Source organism: Aspergillus pseudodeflectus (genome assembly GCF_044049435.1).
Source record: "Aspergillus pseudodeflectus strain CBS 756.74 chromosome Unknown BJX68scaffold_51, whole genome shotgun sequence".
Taxonomy (NCBI): domain Eukaryota; kingdom Fungi; phylum Ascomycota; class Eurotiomycetes; order Eurotiales; family Aspergillaceae; genus Aspergillus; species Aspergillus pseudodeflectus.
In genome coordinates this window covers 95,824-111,283 of record NW_027263827.1, presented here as the reverse complement: position 1 = coordinate 111,283, position 15,460 = coordinate 95,824, and the positions used below count along the sequence as shown (strand labels likewise).

The 15,460-nt window shown below is 51.4% G+C and overlaps 5 protein-coding genes across 5 annotated transcripts; 4 read left to right on the top strand and 1 right to left on the bottom strand.

Annotated features, from left to right (window-relative positions):
* Positions 1–340: 340 nt before the first annotated feature.
* On the top strand, positions 341–1,767 carry BJX68DRAFT_270642 (uncharacterized protein; the record flags this gene model as incomplete). The annotated part of the gene is made up of 6 exons (XM_071046723.1): positions 341–547; positions 601–705; positions 764–942; positions 1,007–1,210; positions 1,271–1,338; positions 1,415–1,767. The coding sequence occupies 6 exons, from the start codon at positions 341–343 to the stop codon at positions 1,765–1,767; spliced, it is 1,116 nt and encodes a 371-aa protein (XP_070895089.1).
* Positions 1,768–2,096: 329 nt separating this feature from the next.
* Positions 2,097–7,370, bottom strand: bud4 (putative GTP binding protein (Bud4)). Its single transcript, XM_071041364.1, has 5 exons — positions 6,907–7,370; positions 6,662–6,836; positions 3,799–6,610; positions 3,041–3,744; positions 2,097–2,989 (listed from the first exon to the last, which is right to left on the bottom strand). Exons 2-5 carry the CDS (start codon positions 6,749–6,751, stop codon positions 2,378–2,380), a joined length of 4,218 nt encoding a protein of 1,405 aa, XP_070895088.1. The 5' UTR covers positions 6,752–6,836; positions 6,907–7,370; the 3' UTR covers positions 2,097–2,377.
* A 211-nt stretch (positions 7,371–7,581) lies between these two features.
* mrh4 (ATP-dependent RNA helicase MRH4) lies at positions 7,582–9,742 on the top strand. Its single transcript, XM_071036980.1, has one exon. The coding sequence runs from the start codon at positions 7,636–7,638 to the stop codon at positions 9,532–9,534; it is 1,899 nt and encodes a 632-aa protein (XP_070895087.1). The 5' UTR covers positions 7,582–7,635; the 3' UTR covers positions 9,535–9,742.
* A 530-nt stretch (positions 9,743–10,272) lies between these two features.
* BJX68DRAFT_270639 (uncharacterized protein) lies at positions 10,273–11,108 on the top strand (the record flags this gene model as incomplete). Its single annotated transcript, XM_071046722.1, has 2 exons — positions 10,273–10,785; positions 10,845–11,108. The coding sequence occupies 2 exons, from the start codon at positions 10,273–10,275 to the stop codon at positions 11,106–11,108; spliced, it is 777 nt and encodes a 258-aa protein (XP_070895086.1).
* A 33-nt stretch (positions 11,109–11,141) lies between these two features.
* Positions 11,142–14,934, top strand: BJX68DRAFT_270638 (uncharacterized protein; the record flags this gene model as incomplete). The annotated part of the gene is made up of 11 exons (XM_071046721.1): positions 11,142–11,558; positions 12,574–12,631; positions 12,694–12,752; positions 12,840–12,938; positions 12,995–13,273; positions 13,779–13,973; positions 14,027–14,140; positions 14,196–14,291; positions 14,361–14,396; positions 14,447–14,555; positions 14,609–14,934. 11 exons carry the CDS (start codon positions 11,142–11,144, stop codon positions 14,932–14,934), a joined length of 1,788 nt encoding a protein of 595 aa, XP_070895085.1.
* Between the last annotated feature and the right edge of the window lie 526 nt (positions 14,935–15,460).

Below are 15,460 nucleotides of genomic sequence, written 5' to 3'. Positions count from 1 at the left end.
GACCTCGTGGTGGGGGTGTGTTAATGCAGACTTTGTGTGCAACCAATTCTAACACGCACACTGCGAATCCTCCAGGAACCACTCGAGGGCCACCCCCGCCTTTCTGGCTTAGATTACCACAATGTGTTACCTTGGCGTACGCCCCCACAGTCAAGCTTTTACCACCACCAAAGTCCCACCAGAAACCGCGAGATGTTGCGTAACATATTCTGTTTCCGCAATACCAGGAGTACAGCAACGTCTCTGGTATATAGATGCTCATGTTGCGCGTCCTCCGTTCTGACTCGACGCTGCTGGCCCTATCCACTTGTTCCCCTGGTTGCGGCATCCATGTTTCACCATGTCGCTGCCCACGCCTCAAGACATGGCAGCGTGGCCCACGCCGGACTATGACAACCCGCATGAGCCCTTGACCTCTGTAATCTATGGTGTCAACATCTCCTTTATGGTCTTGATGACCATCTTCGTGTGCGGCAGATTTTACTCGCGCATCTTTCTGACGCGCAGTAATTTGGGCGCAGATGACTGGACAATGCTGATTGCATTTGTATGTCCTCAATCACCGATGCTTTGTGGCTATAGGAGAACTAACCTTGGAAGATAATGGCCATGGGAATGTCAATAGCCCAGGTCGTCGAGACTGAATTTGGTGTTGGCCGCCACCTGTACGATGTCAAGCCCGAGTGGTTTCCAAAGCTCGGAAAGGTCAGTACCCCAGTATACTATGTGCCGACTGTGTGAAGCTGATATTTTTTGGGTATAGGCCAGCGTATCAATCCAGGCAGTCTTCGGCCCCTGTTCAGCCTTCACCAAGATCTCCATTTGCTTGACATACCTGCGTCTTTTCCCTTCGAAGATCAACAAATGGTTCAACTACATTCAAATCGGGATTCTAATTGGATTCGGCATCTCAACTCTGGTTGGGATGCTGGTTCAATGTCGGTCAGTCCAAGAGCCGCTTCAAATCATTCTTCCTGGTGCTGGGCCATGTGCTCACCATTTACAGGCCAATTGAAAACGCCTGGGATTTCTCGAGACCAGATTCGGTCAAGAACTGCATCGACAAGGAATCATTCTTCATTGCGGTGGCGGCCATCAACAGCGGCACAGACTTTCTTGTCTATCTGTGGCCGTCGTATTATCTATGGAGAATCAAACTGAGCCTGGTCAAACGCATTGGTCTGATTATATGCTTCGGGGTCGGCACTCTGTAAGTCAAGCATCCACAATCCATCCGCATAATTCGTATTCTCGATGCTTATTATTCTAGGATATGCGTCGCCGGCATCATTCGCATAACCTGGCAAATCAAATACGCAGCCTCCTGGGACCAGCCCTGTAAGTGCCATTCATACCCACTGCGTCCTTTCCTTCCCTTACAGAACTACTTCTAAAACATGAACCGGAACTTCAGACAATGGCGCCATAATCTTCATAATCGTCGCAATCGAAGTAAACCTCGGCATCGTCTGCGGCTGCCTCCCCGGAATCCGCCCCATAATCCGACGCCTCTTCCCCAAACTGCAGAGCTCAACTCAGCGCTCCGAGCGCGGCGGATATAGCAGCAATGTGAAGGGGAGTGCTGTGAGCTGGAAGGATAAAAAAGGGTTTCAGGGTATACACTCGGGTTCGATTCGTGTTACGAATGAGGTTGAGTTGTCGGTTTGGAGTGCAAGGGACAGGAGAGATGGATGCCGAGACCGGGAGAGGATTGATGCTGTGGGGAAGGGGAGGGGGGATAGTGAGGAGTGGATTTTTGAGCCTTGAGATAAATCAGCTCTTTGTAGTATATTGGGATAGTAATATCGCAGTTCAGAGTGGGGAAGAGAGAGAGGAGTGTGGTTCACAATAGCTAATTCCACCGAAAGGCTGCAGTAAATCCAGAAGCGAGGTCAACACCCGGGCCAGTTTCCGTACTGAAGATGATCTGTAGAGAGAGGAGTATACTCCTTGATGAAACCTGAAGATTTGGTTCCTTTCATCTCCTACCTTGACGATCGGGTACACATCGTCAACGGATACGATGAAACGTGCGGGTGGGAGGCAACAACTCGGAAATATATAGTGGCGATTTGCCAATCCCCGAAAATCATGATTCAAGTCAAACAATTGAATTAATGGAAAAGAACGGCGCTATGTATCATTAATGTACCGCAGAGAAGAAAAACCACGAAAATACATCGCTCAAGAAATTCGCCTTGGTATCGGAGCCTTGTATACAAGAATACAGCAGCAGGGTAGCGCAGCCGGGGTTAGTACAAGACCACTTTAGACTCCGACACCACGAGCACAAAAAAAACCCAAGAATAAGAAGATGAACAGAAAAGAAGTACACCGTGAAGAGCAAGAAGAGGGAAAGGAGACGAAGCCATCCAAATCAAAACATCAAAGAACGGGCCTTTTGCCGCCGAGATTCCGCGCTGCGGACGTCGGGCTGCGACTGTGTGTGCTTGTGTCGTGGTCGAGGTGGTGGAGCCATTGGGGGTGCGGCCGGCGCCGGCGCCGTTGCAGGCGGAGCCAGGTGACTAGCGTCCTTCTTAGGCGGAGGGGGTGCTGTTCCAAAGTTGGAGAAGCGATCTGTCGTCTCGCGGCGGGGCGACTTGACACTTCGCTCGCGCTTGAGCACGAGCTCCGTCCATGGCTTGACCTGGCTGGTGCCGGAGCTGCCCTTGCCTACGGTCTCGGCGAGCACCTTCATCCAGCCCTCCTTGTCAGCGGGACTGTCGGCGTAGAAATCGATCACCTCCCCGTTGCCGAAGCGGATACGGAATCCTTCTTCCACAAACATGTAGCCTTCTTCCTCCTCCGCAAAGGCAGACTTACGTCGCTTGCCGCCGCGTGCTGTGGTCTCTTTCTGTGTTAAGGTGCTGCGGTCATCAATCAGCTTGGCTGCTTTGGCCAGATTGATGGTTGCTCGAGGTTGGCGGGTAGTCTCGTGGTAGGCAGTCAATTTAGGGCCCTGCAATTTGAAGAAGCGGCGACGCCAGTACTGTTTGACGATTAGCTTGGTTCTAGCAAGTATGTGACATTAGGGTCTTACCGGACAGTCACCTCCTTGTTGAGAAAGATAGCCTTCGTAGCTGCGAGTGGAAGCATTCTCTGCCTCACGCATCTCCCGAATACAGGCGTTCATGCTCTTTGGCATATCGTCGTCCTTGGCTCCCTTGGGCTTGGGGACAAACAACAATTGCAGTTCTAGCTTTCCAATCTTGTAAGGTGGGCGTCGCTGGGACATGGAACTCATAGTGCTCTTCTTGCTCTTGACGCTGCTTGCTTGCTCTTCGACGGCCCACTCGTTGAAACATGCCACGTCAACGGTGTATGGACGGCCGAAAGAGTGCTTCTCATGGTCACTGAGAGCAATATATGCGCGTGCAAAGCTACCATCCTGGGCGACGATGGACTTAAGACGTTCCCAGACGGGAGCGTTGGGATCCTGTTTCTTCTGCTGCTGAGATGCCAGCTGTTGTTTCATGTCAAGCTCCTTGCGCTTACGTGGCGAAGCAAATACCCTGCTAAAGGTCGACTGCTTCTGGCGAGCCGGCGATGATGAAGGGGTGGGTTCTGGGACCTTGAACTTCTCCTCATCCACCTTCATCTGCAGGGTCAATTGGAATTCAAGATCGTTTTGCACGATAAGTTCGAATTCCTGCCCGATCGGCGCGGTTTTTCCTAGCTCAAGCCAAGCAGTGGTAACGCAGTGAAGACCATTGTCCAATGTGAGAGCAAAGTAGGATCGTTCGCCTAAGGTAGTTTAGTATCCTGAAGGAATAATGACAGTTGGGGGAATGGACTTACCCCTAGGAAGCGGCAGGTCGAGATATTTCAGCCCAACAACCTTGACGAAAAGTCTGCCCCGCTCCTCACCTTCCTCAAAGGCAGTGTTGAATGTCGGCTCGATTTCTTCGATTGGGGTTGGGGGCTCTTGAGCATTGCTCGGCTGACCAGGTAGAGGAGGTACCGGCCCGGCAACGGGTTTCTTGCGAATCGCGCCGGATGGGGTACGGATACTCGCCCGGCGAGCTCCAGAGTTCCAGGGGACCGTGGTCCAGGTCTGCTGACTAACCTTACGCTGGGGAGATGCAGCTGATTTTGGGCCCTGTGCCTCACCAGACGCTTCTCCGGAGGTAGACGCTGGGACGGGCTCCTCTTCAGGGCGACTGCTCGCGACGATGACCTTTGTGTTGTGTCTCATGAGGTAGCCTCTCTGTTGGGCAACGGTGAAGTTAGCAGAATGTAAGGAAAGCGTATGGGATCCTGTTTGAGGGTTATGGGACTCCAGAGGTTGCGCGGTAGGGGCCTTTGAGGTATGTAACTGGGACAGGGCGAGGTTAAACGCAACCTTTTGGGACTCAATGACGCGATCAAATTCCTTGTCCAAACCAAATCCGAGACCTTCATCTTCTTGAATGCTGAACGGGATGTCTAGCTTCATGAAACTGGGCTTTCGCGGTGAAGCTACCGCCGGTTCAGGCTGTAGTGCGTCTTCGGGAGACTTCTCTGGCTCTGCACCGTCTTCGTCGGTGTTCTCTCTTTCTTCTCTTTCCTCATCGTCTCCTACCTTGGGCTCATCCTCAACTTGTGGCGGCGACGGAGGAGGGATTTGCCCGCTGACTTTCCGCCGGGTGGCAGCCATTTGCTCAATGTCAGCTGGGGTCAGTGATGGTCGGATCTTTAAACCAGCTCCTGGGGCCTTGACAGTCGCAATAGGGTCGGGAATGCTTTCGTCCGCAGACTCTTCCAAATCACTGATGTCGTCATCGACCGGGTGACGGATCACAGAGTCTGGAGTAGATGGTGCTGAGATGTCCTCGCGGTTCTCTGGTGTTACCGGGCGTCTGAGCGATTCTAGCATAGCTGCCATTTTGGGAGCGGCAACTTCCTCATTCTGTGGCTCTGTAGGGTCGTCGCGGGTTTCCTTGTCGTTAGTGACGTCCTGAGAGCGATCAGAAGGGACTGGTGTCGCTTCCGAGGCTGATGAGCCATTACTCTTAGAAAAGACATCCTCCATTGACTGATTCGAATAGTGGCTTTCATCATCATCGTGCTGGTTCTCTTGCAAGGATTTGAACGATGAGTCCTTGGACGGAACCGTTCCATAGTAATCAGGAATATCGTAGAGTCCGCTGTGATCATCTTCCTGTTCTTGCTTAATCACAACGCTGCTTGTGTCATCATCATCATCGTCATCTTCGTAATAGTCATCGTCGTTCTCCAGGGATGGGATGGGAACATCAGGGTCGTAATCAGAGTAACGTCGATCCCTTGAGCCTCTTCGTGGCTCGGGCTCATATGGGTCATCCAAAGAGCTGTTGCCCCTGCGAAGGCCACGCAAGATAGAGTCTCTTGAGATGCGTGGTGCCGAGAAGGTATCCGGTGTATCGGGCTTAGTGTGATCCTTTTCTTCGTCGTCCTTGCTTGGCTTGGACTCATCGTCTACCTTAATTTCCTCATTATCGTCCTTTGGTTCAGCAGCCTTGCTTGTTTTTTGCTCGCTTTCCTTTTCCCGCTCCTCTCTCTGGATCATCATCAGACGGAGCCGATCCTCAAGCGACATCGAGTTGCGACCAGCTTCCGCAATGTCCGACTTGCTGTAAGGTGCGGGGCCTGGAGGTGCTGGTAGATGTCGCTGACCGCCGCTTCCAAGCTCGAAAGCGGCACTCAACTTATCTGGAGAAGGTGCGCGCTGAGCAAATGACAGACCTTGGATAGCCGGAAGAGGAGGGAGTGGGCGCCGCTCGCCGTTAGAATCAAGTGACTCAACACGGGAGTGCTTTGTGGGCGCCATCTGCCTCGAAGACGGGCGCGGTTCTGGGCTTTGGCTGCCTTCACTTGTAAACGGATCCTCATCTTCTTTCACCAATTCAGGGTTTGCGGTCTCAGGGCTCATGAAGCGCCAGTCCTCGGGCAGGACAACTGGAGTCTTCTCAAGGTCTTCGAGTGAGGCATCGAAACTATCATCGCGGTCGAAGGAGGCGTCATGGTCAAAGCTCATATCTCCCTCATCTTCTTCCGAGTCATAGCTACCGTCGCGAGACTCGGATGCAATGGATGAGGGGTCGGGGGTGGTCATCTCATACTCGTTGACCTGTGGTGGGGCAGCGTCAAATGTAACACTCTTGGTGTAGCGGGTACCGTCAATGTCCGACCATATTTCGTTCTCCGGGTCGAATGCCATGTCCTTGGTACCAAATCGACTCGCTCGAGACAACGACGATTTGGCCGGAGCCACTTGATCTTTGCTGGGAGAAGGTGGTCGAGGCGTAGTCTGACCTTTTTCTGGGCTCTGGGTGGGGTGAGCTGCATTTATCTCTTGTACCTGCCTTTGAGGAGAGGCGCGGCCGAAAGCTAACGGTCTTTGCGGAACATATAAATTCGTTGGGTCGTACTCTTGGTGATAATCGCGCCACATGCTATTGTTCTTTACTCGCGAGGCACGCTTTAGGTTCTCGATGGAAGGCCTTTTGCGGGGAGTGAAACCTGTCTCAGGATCATAGGGCGCGTGATTCTCGGAGCTCTTTTGAAACGGCGAACCAGAGTCACGGCCTTGCCAAAATAGGCGCGTCGAAGATGGGGATTCGAACGGTGATGACTCGGTGTTCTTTGTTGTCTGCACAGTCCGGTCAGCCTCGAGTCTCGGGAAAGAAGACCGGTAACTTACTCTAGCGCCCGGGCTCCAGACTGGAGAGTTGCGACGCTGAGCCATCGGGCTCACCTCTGAAAGAGGCCGTTGTCCAGTGCTACCGCCCATGGCTATGAGACGCGCTTTTCAAAGTCAAGAAAACCAAGTTGAGAAAGAATCCAAGAAGCACAGCGGGAAACAAAGAAAAACAGGGCTAAACAGGTTGAATCAGCAATCTTGTTTCATCTGAAGTGGAGTCTCCCTTGCGGAGAACGCGCCCATACCTATTCGCGATAAACAAAAACAACAGACGTCAGACCTCTCAACACTCGAAAAGAGGCCTCAGAAAGGGTTGGATAATTAGTATTACCCGGTGTTTGCGTTGCTCGTGGGACTCGTCAAGTGTCAAGTGTTCACAAATGGAAGATCATCCAAGGCGATTGCCAATTTGTGGTTGTCAGATCTGAGATGTGTCGCCTCAATTGTTGATCTTGCTGCGCCTCAGGAATGACAACCCCAATAACGAAGGACTATAAAAGTCAAATGGAAAGAGATCGTGGTTGAATCAAATTTGAAGAAAGTCGCAGCCAAATGCGCGGTGCAAATACAAGGGGGGGAACGAAAAGCGAGGCAACGTGCCATCCACCACCGGCACAAGACACACGACGTCAGATCAATAGAGGAATGGAATGGAGGAGGGGAGATGTGAAGAGGGTCACTGTTAAGTAGGCCGCGATGTCTGGCGCCGTGGTTGGAGACGGAGTGTCATGGCAGCTGGACGTGTTGACATTTTGGGTCGCGGAAGTCGCCCCAGCAACCGACCAAGTTTGGCCACTTTGTGCCTGGAAGCCTGACAGCCTGGGGCGCTCGTCGATCGCGCTACTCCAGGTCAGGCCTAGCGTGCTGAATTCCCCGGTGGCCCAAGCTTCGCTCTGAGGATCTTTTTTTTCGGAGCCACGAGACGGTCGAGACTCTCTCAACCACGACCCTCACCACCGGCATCGGCAATCACCATGAACAGGCTCAGTGGGCTTTCTCTGCCGCGCAGGTACTCAATATGCCTTTTCTGTCGCGCCCAGACAGCTCTACCGGCTTCGCCTCTTCAAGGACAGGCTCTGCGCTCCCTCGCCACGGGGCGCTCCAGCAATCGGCGAGCTGCTCGCATGACACTGTCGAGGGATGTCGGCAGAACATCTCTCAGGCCAAGACGAGTCGACAGCGGTAAAATCGGCCCTTTTTCCAACATGAACCGGACAGAAGCACGAGTTCGCGATGAGCCGCGGTCGCGGTCGCCTGCCGCCCTCAAGCGCTCCGGCCTGCCAGAAGAAACGTCGAAAAAGACCGACAGCCCTCTATACAAGGCTCTGAAGATGCAAACTACATTATCGCCGATATCGTATGGTAAACGAACGGCAGTCAAAGCCAAAATCGCCGAAATTACAAGCTTCGACCAATTTGAACTCCTGCCCATCGTTCGAAACTCGATCCTCTCTCAAGCCCTTCCAGGCATCATCGACGCCGTTCCAACGCCTATCCAACGTCTTGCAATTCCTGAACTCCTCGCAGATCCTCCGGCCAAGAAGAAGTCGACCAAGGTAGATGACGAGGCGCCAAAATACGCTCAATACCTCCTTGCTGCGGAGACTGGCTCGGGGAAAACGTTGGCGTATCTGATACCATTAGTCGACGCCCTCAAGCGCCAGGAAGTACAGGACCAGGTAATTGAGAGGAGAAAAGAAGAGGAGAAAATGCGGGAACTTGAAGAAAAGAAGAACAAGCAGGCGTTTGACCTAGAGCCTGAAATGCCTCCCGAGTCAAACGCAGCTCGGCCAAGAATTATCATCCTGGTACCCACCGCCGAGTTGGTGGCGCAGGTAGGCGAGAAGGTCAAGGCCTTTTCACACACAGTCAAGTACAGGTCTGGAATGATTCATTCCAACCTGACGCCTCGTCGTATCAAAAGTACCCTTTTCAACCCAGCCGGAATCGACATTCTCGTCACAACCCCGCATCTCCTCGCGTCCATCGCAAAGACCGAGCCGTATGTCCTGAGCCGTGTCAGCCACCTCGTTCTCGATGAAGCCGACTCCCTTATGGACCGCTCCTTCCTACCAACAACCACAGAAGTCATCAGCAAGGCTGCCCCCTCGCTACAAAAACTCATCCTCTGCTCCGCTACAATCCCCCGTAGCCTCGACACTCAACTCCGCAAACGCTACCCCGACATTAGACGCCTCACCACTCCAAACCTACACGCAATTCCCCGCCGAGTCCAACTCGGTGTAATCGACATTCAAAAGGACCCCTACCGCGGAAACCGCGACCTCGCCTGCGCCGATGTAATCTGGTCCATTGGCAAGGCCGGCGACTCCGACCCCGTCCACCCTCACGCGCACTACCTTGGACCGCAGGTCAAGAAGATCCTCGTCTTCGTCAATGAGCGTGAAGAAGCCGAGCAGGTCGCCGAGTTCCTCAAGTCAAAGGGAATCGACGCGTACGCTCTATCTCGGGACTCAAGCGCGCGTAAGCAGGAGGAGATCCTCGCCGAATTCACCATACAGCCTGCACCTCCCACGCCTGATGAGATCATGGTCATCAAGCAACGGCGCCGCGAAGAGCGCGCTATCCCTATGGAGATGCCGAAGCCGACCCGCCTCGACCGCCGGACATTAGAGAATACCAAAGTCCTCGTCACAACCGACATCGCATCGCGGGGTATCGACACACTTGCTGTAAAGACGGTCATCCTATACCACGTCCCACACACAACGATCGACTTTATCCATCGTCTCGGCCGCCTTGGACGCATGGGTAAGCGTGGTCGCGCTATTGTACTGGTCGGTAAGAAGGACCGCAAGGATGTGGTCAAGGAGGTTCGCGAGGGTATGTTCAGAGGACAAGCCCTGATCTAAATTAGGCTTCGTCTGTGACATGCTCGACCTTGTACTTTTACGTTTCATATTGGCGCTGGATATCGGATAGAAAATACCCATGTGGTCTCGGTTTTGCAGGCATGGCTGTAATATATATCACTGACTTTGACGCTGTACATTATCATCAACATAGCATTTCTTCTGCATTCATATCATAGACACGACTTGACTCACTCATGTATCCCTACTTGTTTTTACCATATTACTCCGCAGAAGTACCTCTATGCTCAACCAGCATTCCATTTAACTGGTTACTGATCCCTGACTACGGCCACCAGTCTTACGTGAGACCAACTCATCCAGGTTTGGTCTGGTGTGGGCATCGGAGGGCGACCTCTGTGTCTGCTCGCAAGGCTGGCATGGCTGGCTGGGTCAACATCGAACTCGAGATCAATAATTGGCCAGCAGGCCCCAACCTCGCTGAGCGCCATGCAGGCCGGAATCGCCTGGGCTTGATATTATTCGTCAAAAATAAGCCGATCATGTCTGACTCCGAAGAGAAACGAACTGCCCTTCGAAAAGTGGTGTGTAGTAAGGTAGGAAGAACAGCTGGGCGTCCTGTGTTGGCAAGCACGTTTCTTCCCGTTCATTTTCAATCTCCTCCTATCTAGCAATTACTCAACTGATATCCTCCTTGGTATCTTACACTCTGTGCTGCTGTGAAGACAGTTTTTTTCTCTGCACACTCGAAATTTGACTGTGTTATAGCAATCCTCGATGGCGACAGACCCGCCTATAATCGCCCCTTCTGCTCCTGAAACTACGGTTGACGTTCCCAATAATCACCAGGCGACAAGGGTCCGGTTCGATGAAACTCCAACAAGGCTGTGTCACGATATCCTCAGCGATTCCTCAGGCGATTGCGGAGATGCCGATGACATTCTTCAGACTGGCCCCCCATTGCAAGCCGTTGCCGAACCACAAATTGCGGAAAGAGGGGACACCTCAGAGCATTCGGAAGAGATACCAAGGCCAGTGCCCTCAGATGGCTTCAGAGATGCCGATACCGACGAAAACCAGCAGAGTGGCCCACCTACATTGGTTGATAGCGAATCCCAGATTGAGGCAGAGAAAACAGATGGCGGGAGACATTCGGGCGGAAGACTGAGGCCAATGTCGCGCCTGTTCTTCCGACGACTCAGCAGAAGGAATACCGGTGATAGCTTACAGAGCGCTTACCCAGGAGCTACAAAACATGTCATGGATACAGCAAAGAGTCGGATCCCCAAGGTATGACCCGAGCTAATGTGCCCTGCCGCGGAGTCTGACCTTTTCCCATCTCCAGAAAGGGGACCCATGACCACAGTTGTCGGCTTATGCCCTCTAGCGGCGTTTCACTTGTGAAAAACCCTGCGATGTATATTATTTCGGTTCACGACATTGAAGAAGTTGACCAGCGGGACAACAGGCCACCGAGTGCGAATAGCTCAACGTCCACGTCGCATATGAACGTGGGGGGTGTCAGACGCGTCTCTCTCTCAAAAAAGCTGGCAGTCCTGCTCGACCACGACGAAAGAAACGGAGATGAGGCGGCTGCGAAGAGGACCATTTGATGGCTTGAGGATCCGGACATGTTCCCTAGCATCATGCCCGAGGCCTGCGTCTTACATTTCACTTATTCCGACCCACCAAAATGCGAAACTGATTGGAGAGGATACGTCAAAGCTGTCGCGACACAGCTCGCAGTTAGGCTTGAAGAGCATATGGCTGTGCAGAGAAAAGCACCGCTCCTCTTTATAGCCCATGGACTTGGTGGCCTTGTGGTTCAGGAAGCAGCTATTCAGCGGGCTAGTGGATTGAATATCCTCCAGGAAACGGACGTGGGTTACATTTTTCTCAATACGTCTTTTCCAAACTATCAAGGCTCTGATCGCTGGGATAACGACAAGTACGGGCTCTTTTCTTTTATTCAACGCACAAGGCGATACGACTTCGTCGAGCGAGCATTGGCATCGGAGGGTGGATTTTCGAACGGAAGGCTCTGGATGGAGTTTGTAAACGCCGTAAGTGGGCGTGTGAAGCGAATGCCGATTGCATGGGTTTACAGATCGGATGAAGTGAGTCTACGTTGAGTCCTAACGATAAACTATCTCGCTTACCCTTAGTAGGCAAGCTTTATTCCGCCCTCTTTCAGCAAGCTTCTCGTCAGTGTCAACGGGCCCAGCTCAGCTGGTTTTCATACCCTAAGCCACCACGCTTATAAGTCCGTTGTCGCTTTGATCAGGTCACTAACCACTCTGCATGCCTCGAGATACCCTGAGTTGTTTGACCTTCTGAAGCTGGCATTTGAAGCCCCGGGGTTTCCTAAGGATGTCTGCGACGGGTCGGGTAGCTCGCTTCTACATCTGGCTGCTTCATTTCATAACCAGAGAGCAGTGGAATTTCTCGTTTTTCAAGCTCGGCAACGTCGCTTGTTCTTCAAGCACCAAAGATCGAGTCGGCTGGATGCCCTTGCATACCGCTGTTATAGCAGCAGCCCAATTACTTCCAGATGGCGATCGCAAGACCTGTCAAGAGATCATAAAAATCTTAATGTCCAGCACATCGAGCATTGATCACCATGATGGCAGTCGATGTACTGCCTGGGATTACGTGAAGCCAGAAAACCCCAATTATGAGTGGATCAGTAGCTGAAGCGGACGCATAGTAAAACTTATGAGGATGACTTCACTCTACCACCATTTACACCCCCCAAAGGGCTGCAGATGTCTGCGTGCGGCAAGTTTGAATCACTTGTCGCTGAGTTTCATTTAACTCGGGATGGGCGCAACAGTAGGTGGAATGATGAAGAGCATCACGTGTGGAAGGTACTCTACGAGGAGGGGCCGCACAAGGTGCTACAACCACGTCGACCAGTGGATGCAGGCAGGATGCGGCTTAGATGGATACATTTACCTGCAAATAACGTGAGAAAACCTATGAAGGCGCCTCCGTTGAGACTAATGTTCTTTTGCAGAGAAAGTGGGTTGAAGTCCATTATCCTTCTCTTCCCTGGCACGTTCCATACTCACTGGACAGGACCTATTCACCGGCCTTGGACTACGGGATGTCTCGATGGCCAATCAGCACCGTGAAGGTTACTCTCCCAATTATGCTCCTTGCCATGCTAAAACTATCTGACTTTCCGTAAACACAAAGGTTTCACAAGTCCGTTCAACTATTTCTTTGCAAAGGCAGAACAGTACGCTCAGACTAAGGTAAACTATATTGTTCAACACATGATGACCACTTTTGGTACCTCGCAAAACATGGAGAAAGGACGTGTGATATTGATTATGCTCTAGATCATGTATTCTGACATCCACCCAGATAAATGGCCAGCAACGCCGATATCTGGCTCCTCCACGCCTGAAAAACGTGAACAACGCGCAGTGGCCGTATTTGTGAGTTTATGACAAAGAATTCTCGGATACAGCGGCCAAGCTGCTGATTTCAATAGATGCCCATTCTAAGCTTCGAGACAAAAGACAATCTTGACAAACTCGACAAGCCTATACAAGCCGTAGCTAGAGGAGAATTTCCCGAAGTCGACAATCTTCAGATAGAGCTTGCCAAGGCCTATATTGGACAGGAATCATACCCGCATGGATTGCACCCTCGCAGGCCTCTTGATCAGTTCTCATATACCTCTAGACGGGAGGAACAAATCATGCCGAACTTAGGCCGGAAGCCCGACAACAAGCCCATGGGAACTGCTGCTGCGCTGATGGTTGATCAGGTATGGCTTTGGATGTTAGATGATGGTATTTTTGCACTCTTCAAAATGTCTTGTCTGCGTTATCGGACTAACCCACGCTTATACCAAGGAACCGTGGTGACTTGCTTCCCTGATGCATGTGATAGGAGGGCGGAATGCAATTTAAAAGTTATTCTACGCGATGCCATCAAGACGCCGAATCGAACGAGAACAATGCAAGATTTTGTCGAACTTATCATCAGCAAGTCTGTCAACTTTTTCGCCAGACCAGGGCCACAAGGAGCCACTTTTGTGGGCTGTTTTCAGCAAGCAATCAACCATGTAGTGAGCTACCGCTCTGCATCCATTATGAACATATAAGTAACCAGTGCAGGCACATGCAGAGACGAAACTATTCGATCAGTTTGAAACATTCACGAGAAGGCTAAATGATCCTATCTCTGCCGCTGAGCGAGATCAACTCACCAGGGACATACTCAAGTTTCACAGTGAGTCCAAACTACTAATGCATATACGACATATCCAGGATGAGATGAACATTGTCAAGACAGTGGTAAAGCAGCAGGAAGGTGTCATTGACCAGCTTTCGCGGGCTATTTCCGCGTTCCATCAAAACAGCAGGCACCGCCATTGGAAAAGTAATGGTGATGAACTGGCAAATACTTCTCCAGTAGGTGGCAGCCTCGATCTCTATGAGATAGAAGAGGAGCAAGACATGAAGGTACGGTCTAGCCCTGTTCTCAAACGAATATGCTGGCAAGGGTTAACTTACAGCCTGATGGTGACAGAAATCGCGATGGCCTGCAGAAAAGTATCATGACAAGTGTAAAGGACAGCTTGAGAGTTCTGAAAGGCATGCTGGAGTACGCAGGACAGATTGAACGCAACGTGGGTTCTTCATTCTTATTGTTTTCTGTCGAATTTATCTGACATATAATTCTAGATCGATCATCTGCTTGATCTCAAGCACAAACAAGCAAACGCGCTTGAGGCTCGCTATGCGAGAGAAGGCTCAGATCAGTCCCACCGCCAGGGTAATGTACGCTGCGGACAATTCCTTCTGACATAGTCTGCTCTGAAACTGACCCACCTACTTCCAATTGTCCAGATTATGTTATACTGGACAACTATTACAATAATCTTCGTACGTACGGGTTATGGTACACTCGCAATAGGTTATGCTAACACTTTCAGCTACCGATGTCCTTTCTGTCCAGCTTCTTCATGATAAATATATCCGAGTTCGTAAAGGATGCTGGAGGGACTACATCGTGGCCCCTTCGCAACCTATCCGGTTATCTTTGTAAGGACTTACACCTTTTTTTTCTGGATATTTCAGCTGACAGTACTGAATAGTTGGAATATTATTTGCGCTGATATTGCCTTTGCTTCTCATCGGGTTTCTCCTCAGACCCACCCCGTTCACCCTGGCGGAAAGGACAAGGCTTCAATCCCTTTCGAAGAAACATGCTAATCACGACAAACATGGGGACAAAGTCCAGTCCGCCAATGCCAGTGATGAAGGTACCAAGCACGAACGGGCAGAATCCGAAGACTCGATTGGGTCCAATTCCAAGACTTCGGTCTCCACGTCCTTCGATAGGAGCCGGGACCCCCTTGCTTCGTTCAAAATGCCTGGCGCCGGCACCCTTCCGCCGGAAAATTCACACTCCACATCCTAAAGCACCTTTGGTCACTTTTCAACGTTGTTCTTTTCAGGGCTGGACTTGCCCATGGCCACAGACCGATTCTAAGCATGCCACCCGAAAATGATAGCCGCGCCACACATTACCACTTCCCTCCAGAGTTCATTCACGACGAAGCCCAAACGCCCCGGCAGCGAGTCTCAAGAGGATTCGTCTCGATTCCATCCGGAATTAGACTCGGATAGCGGAGTTCAAGCCCAAGAGACGCCCCCATCGCCAAAGAGAAACGATGTCAAGGAGTCCGCGCTACCCAAGTCAATACCCAAGGAGGAGGCTAAGTCCGTTTCCTGGCTTTGGAATAGATTACCTAGACACCGTCTGTGGTTTCGGCCCAGAAACTCGAAAGAACGTTCGCCGGGGCCTGACACAGATTTAGAGCCAGGGTGAACTCTTTTTTTCATGCCCTAATAATGGAATTTATTGACTGATGTACCACTGTCCCCTATATCTCCAATGATATATGGTATAATTCCAGTCTACTATAATATGCTAGGTATGCAAA

Excerpts from the sequence above, each read along its gene's own strand:
- bud4 (XM_071041364.1), bottom strand. The coding sequence starts at position 6,751 with ATGGGCGGTAGCACTGGACAACGGCCTCTTTCAGAGGTGAGCCCGATG. Across the intron at positions 6,611-6,661 it reads TCTGGAGCCCGGGCGCTAGA|ACAACAAAGAACACCGAGTC; the intron begins GTAAGTTACCGG and ends CGGACTGTGCAG. Across the intron at positions 2,990-3,040 it reads AACAAGGAGGTGACTGTCCG|TACTGGCGTCGCCGCTTCTT; the intron begins GTAAGACCCTAA and ends ATCGTCAAACAG.
- mrh4 (XM_071036980.1), top strand. The coding sequence starts at position 7,636 with ATGAACAGGCTCAGTGGGCTTTCTCTGCCGCGCAGGTACTCAATATGC.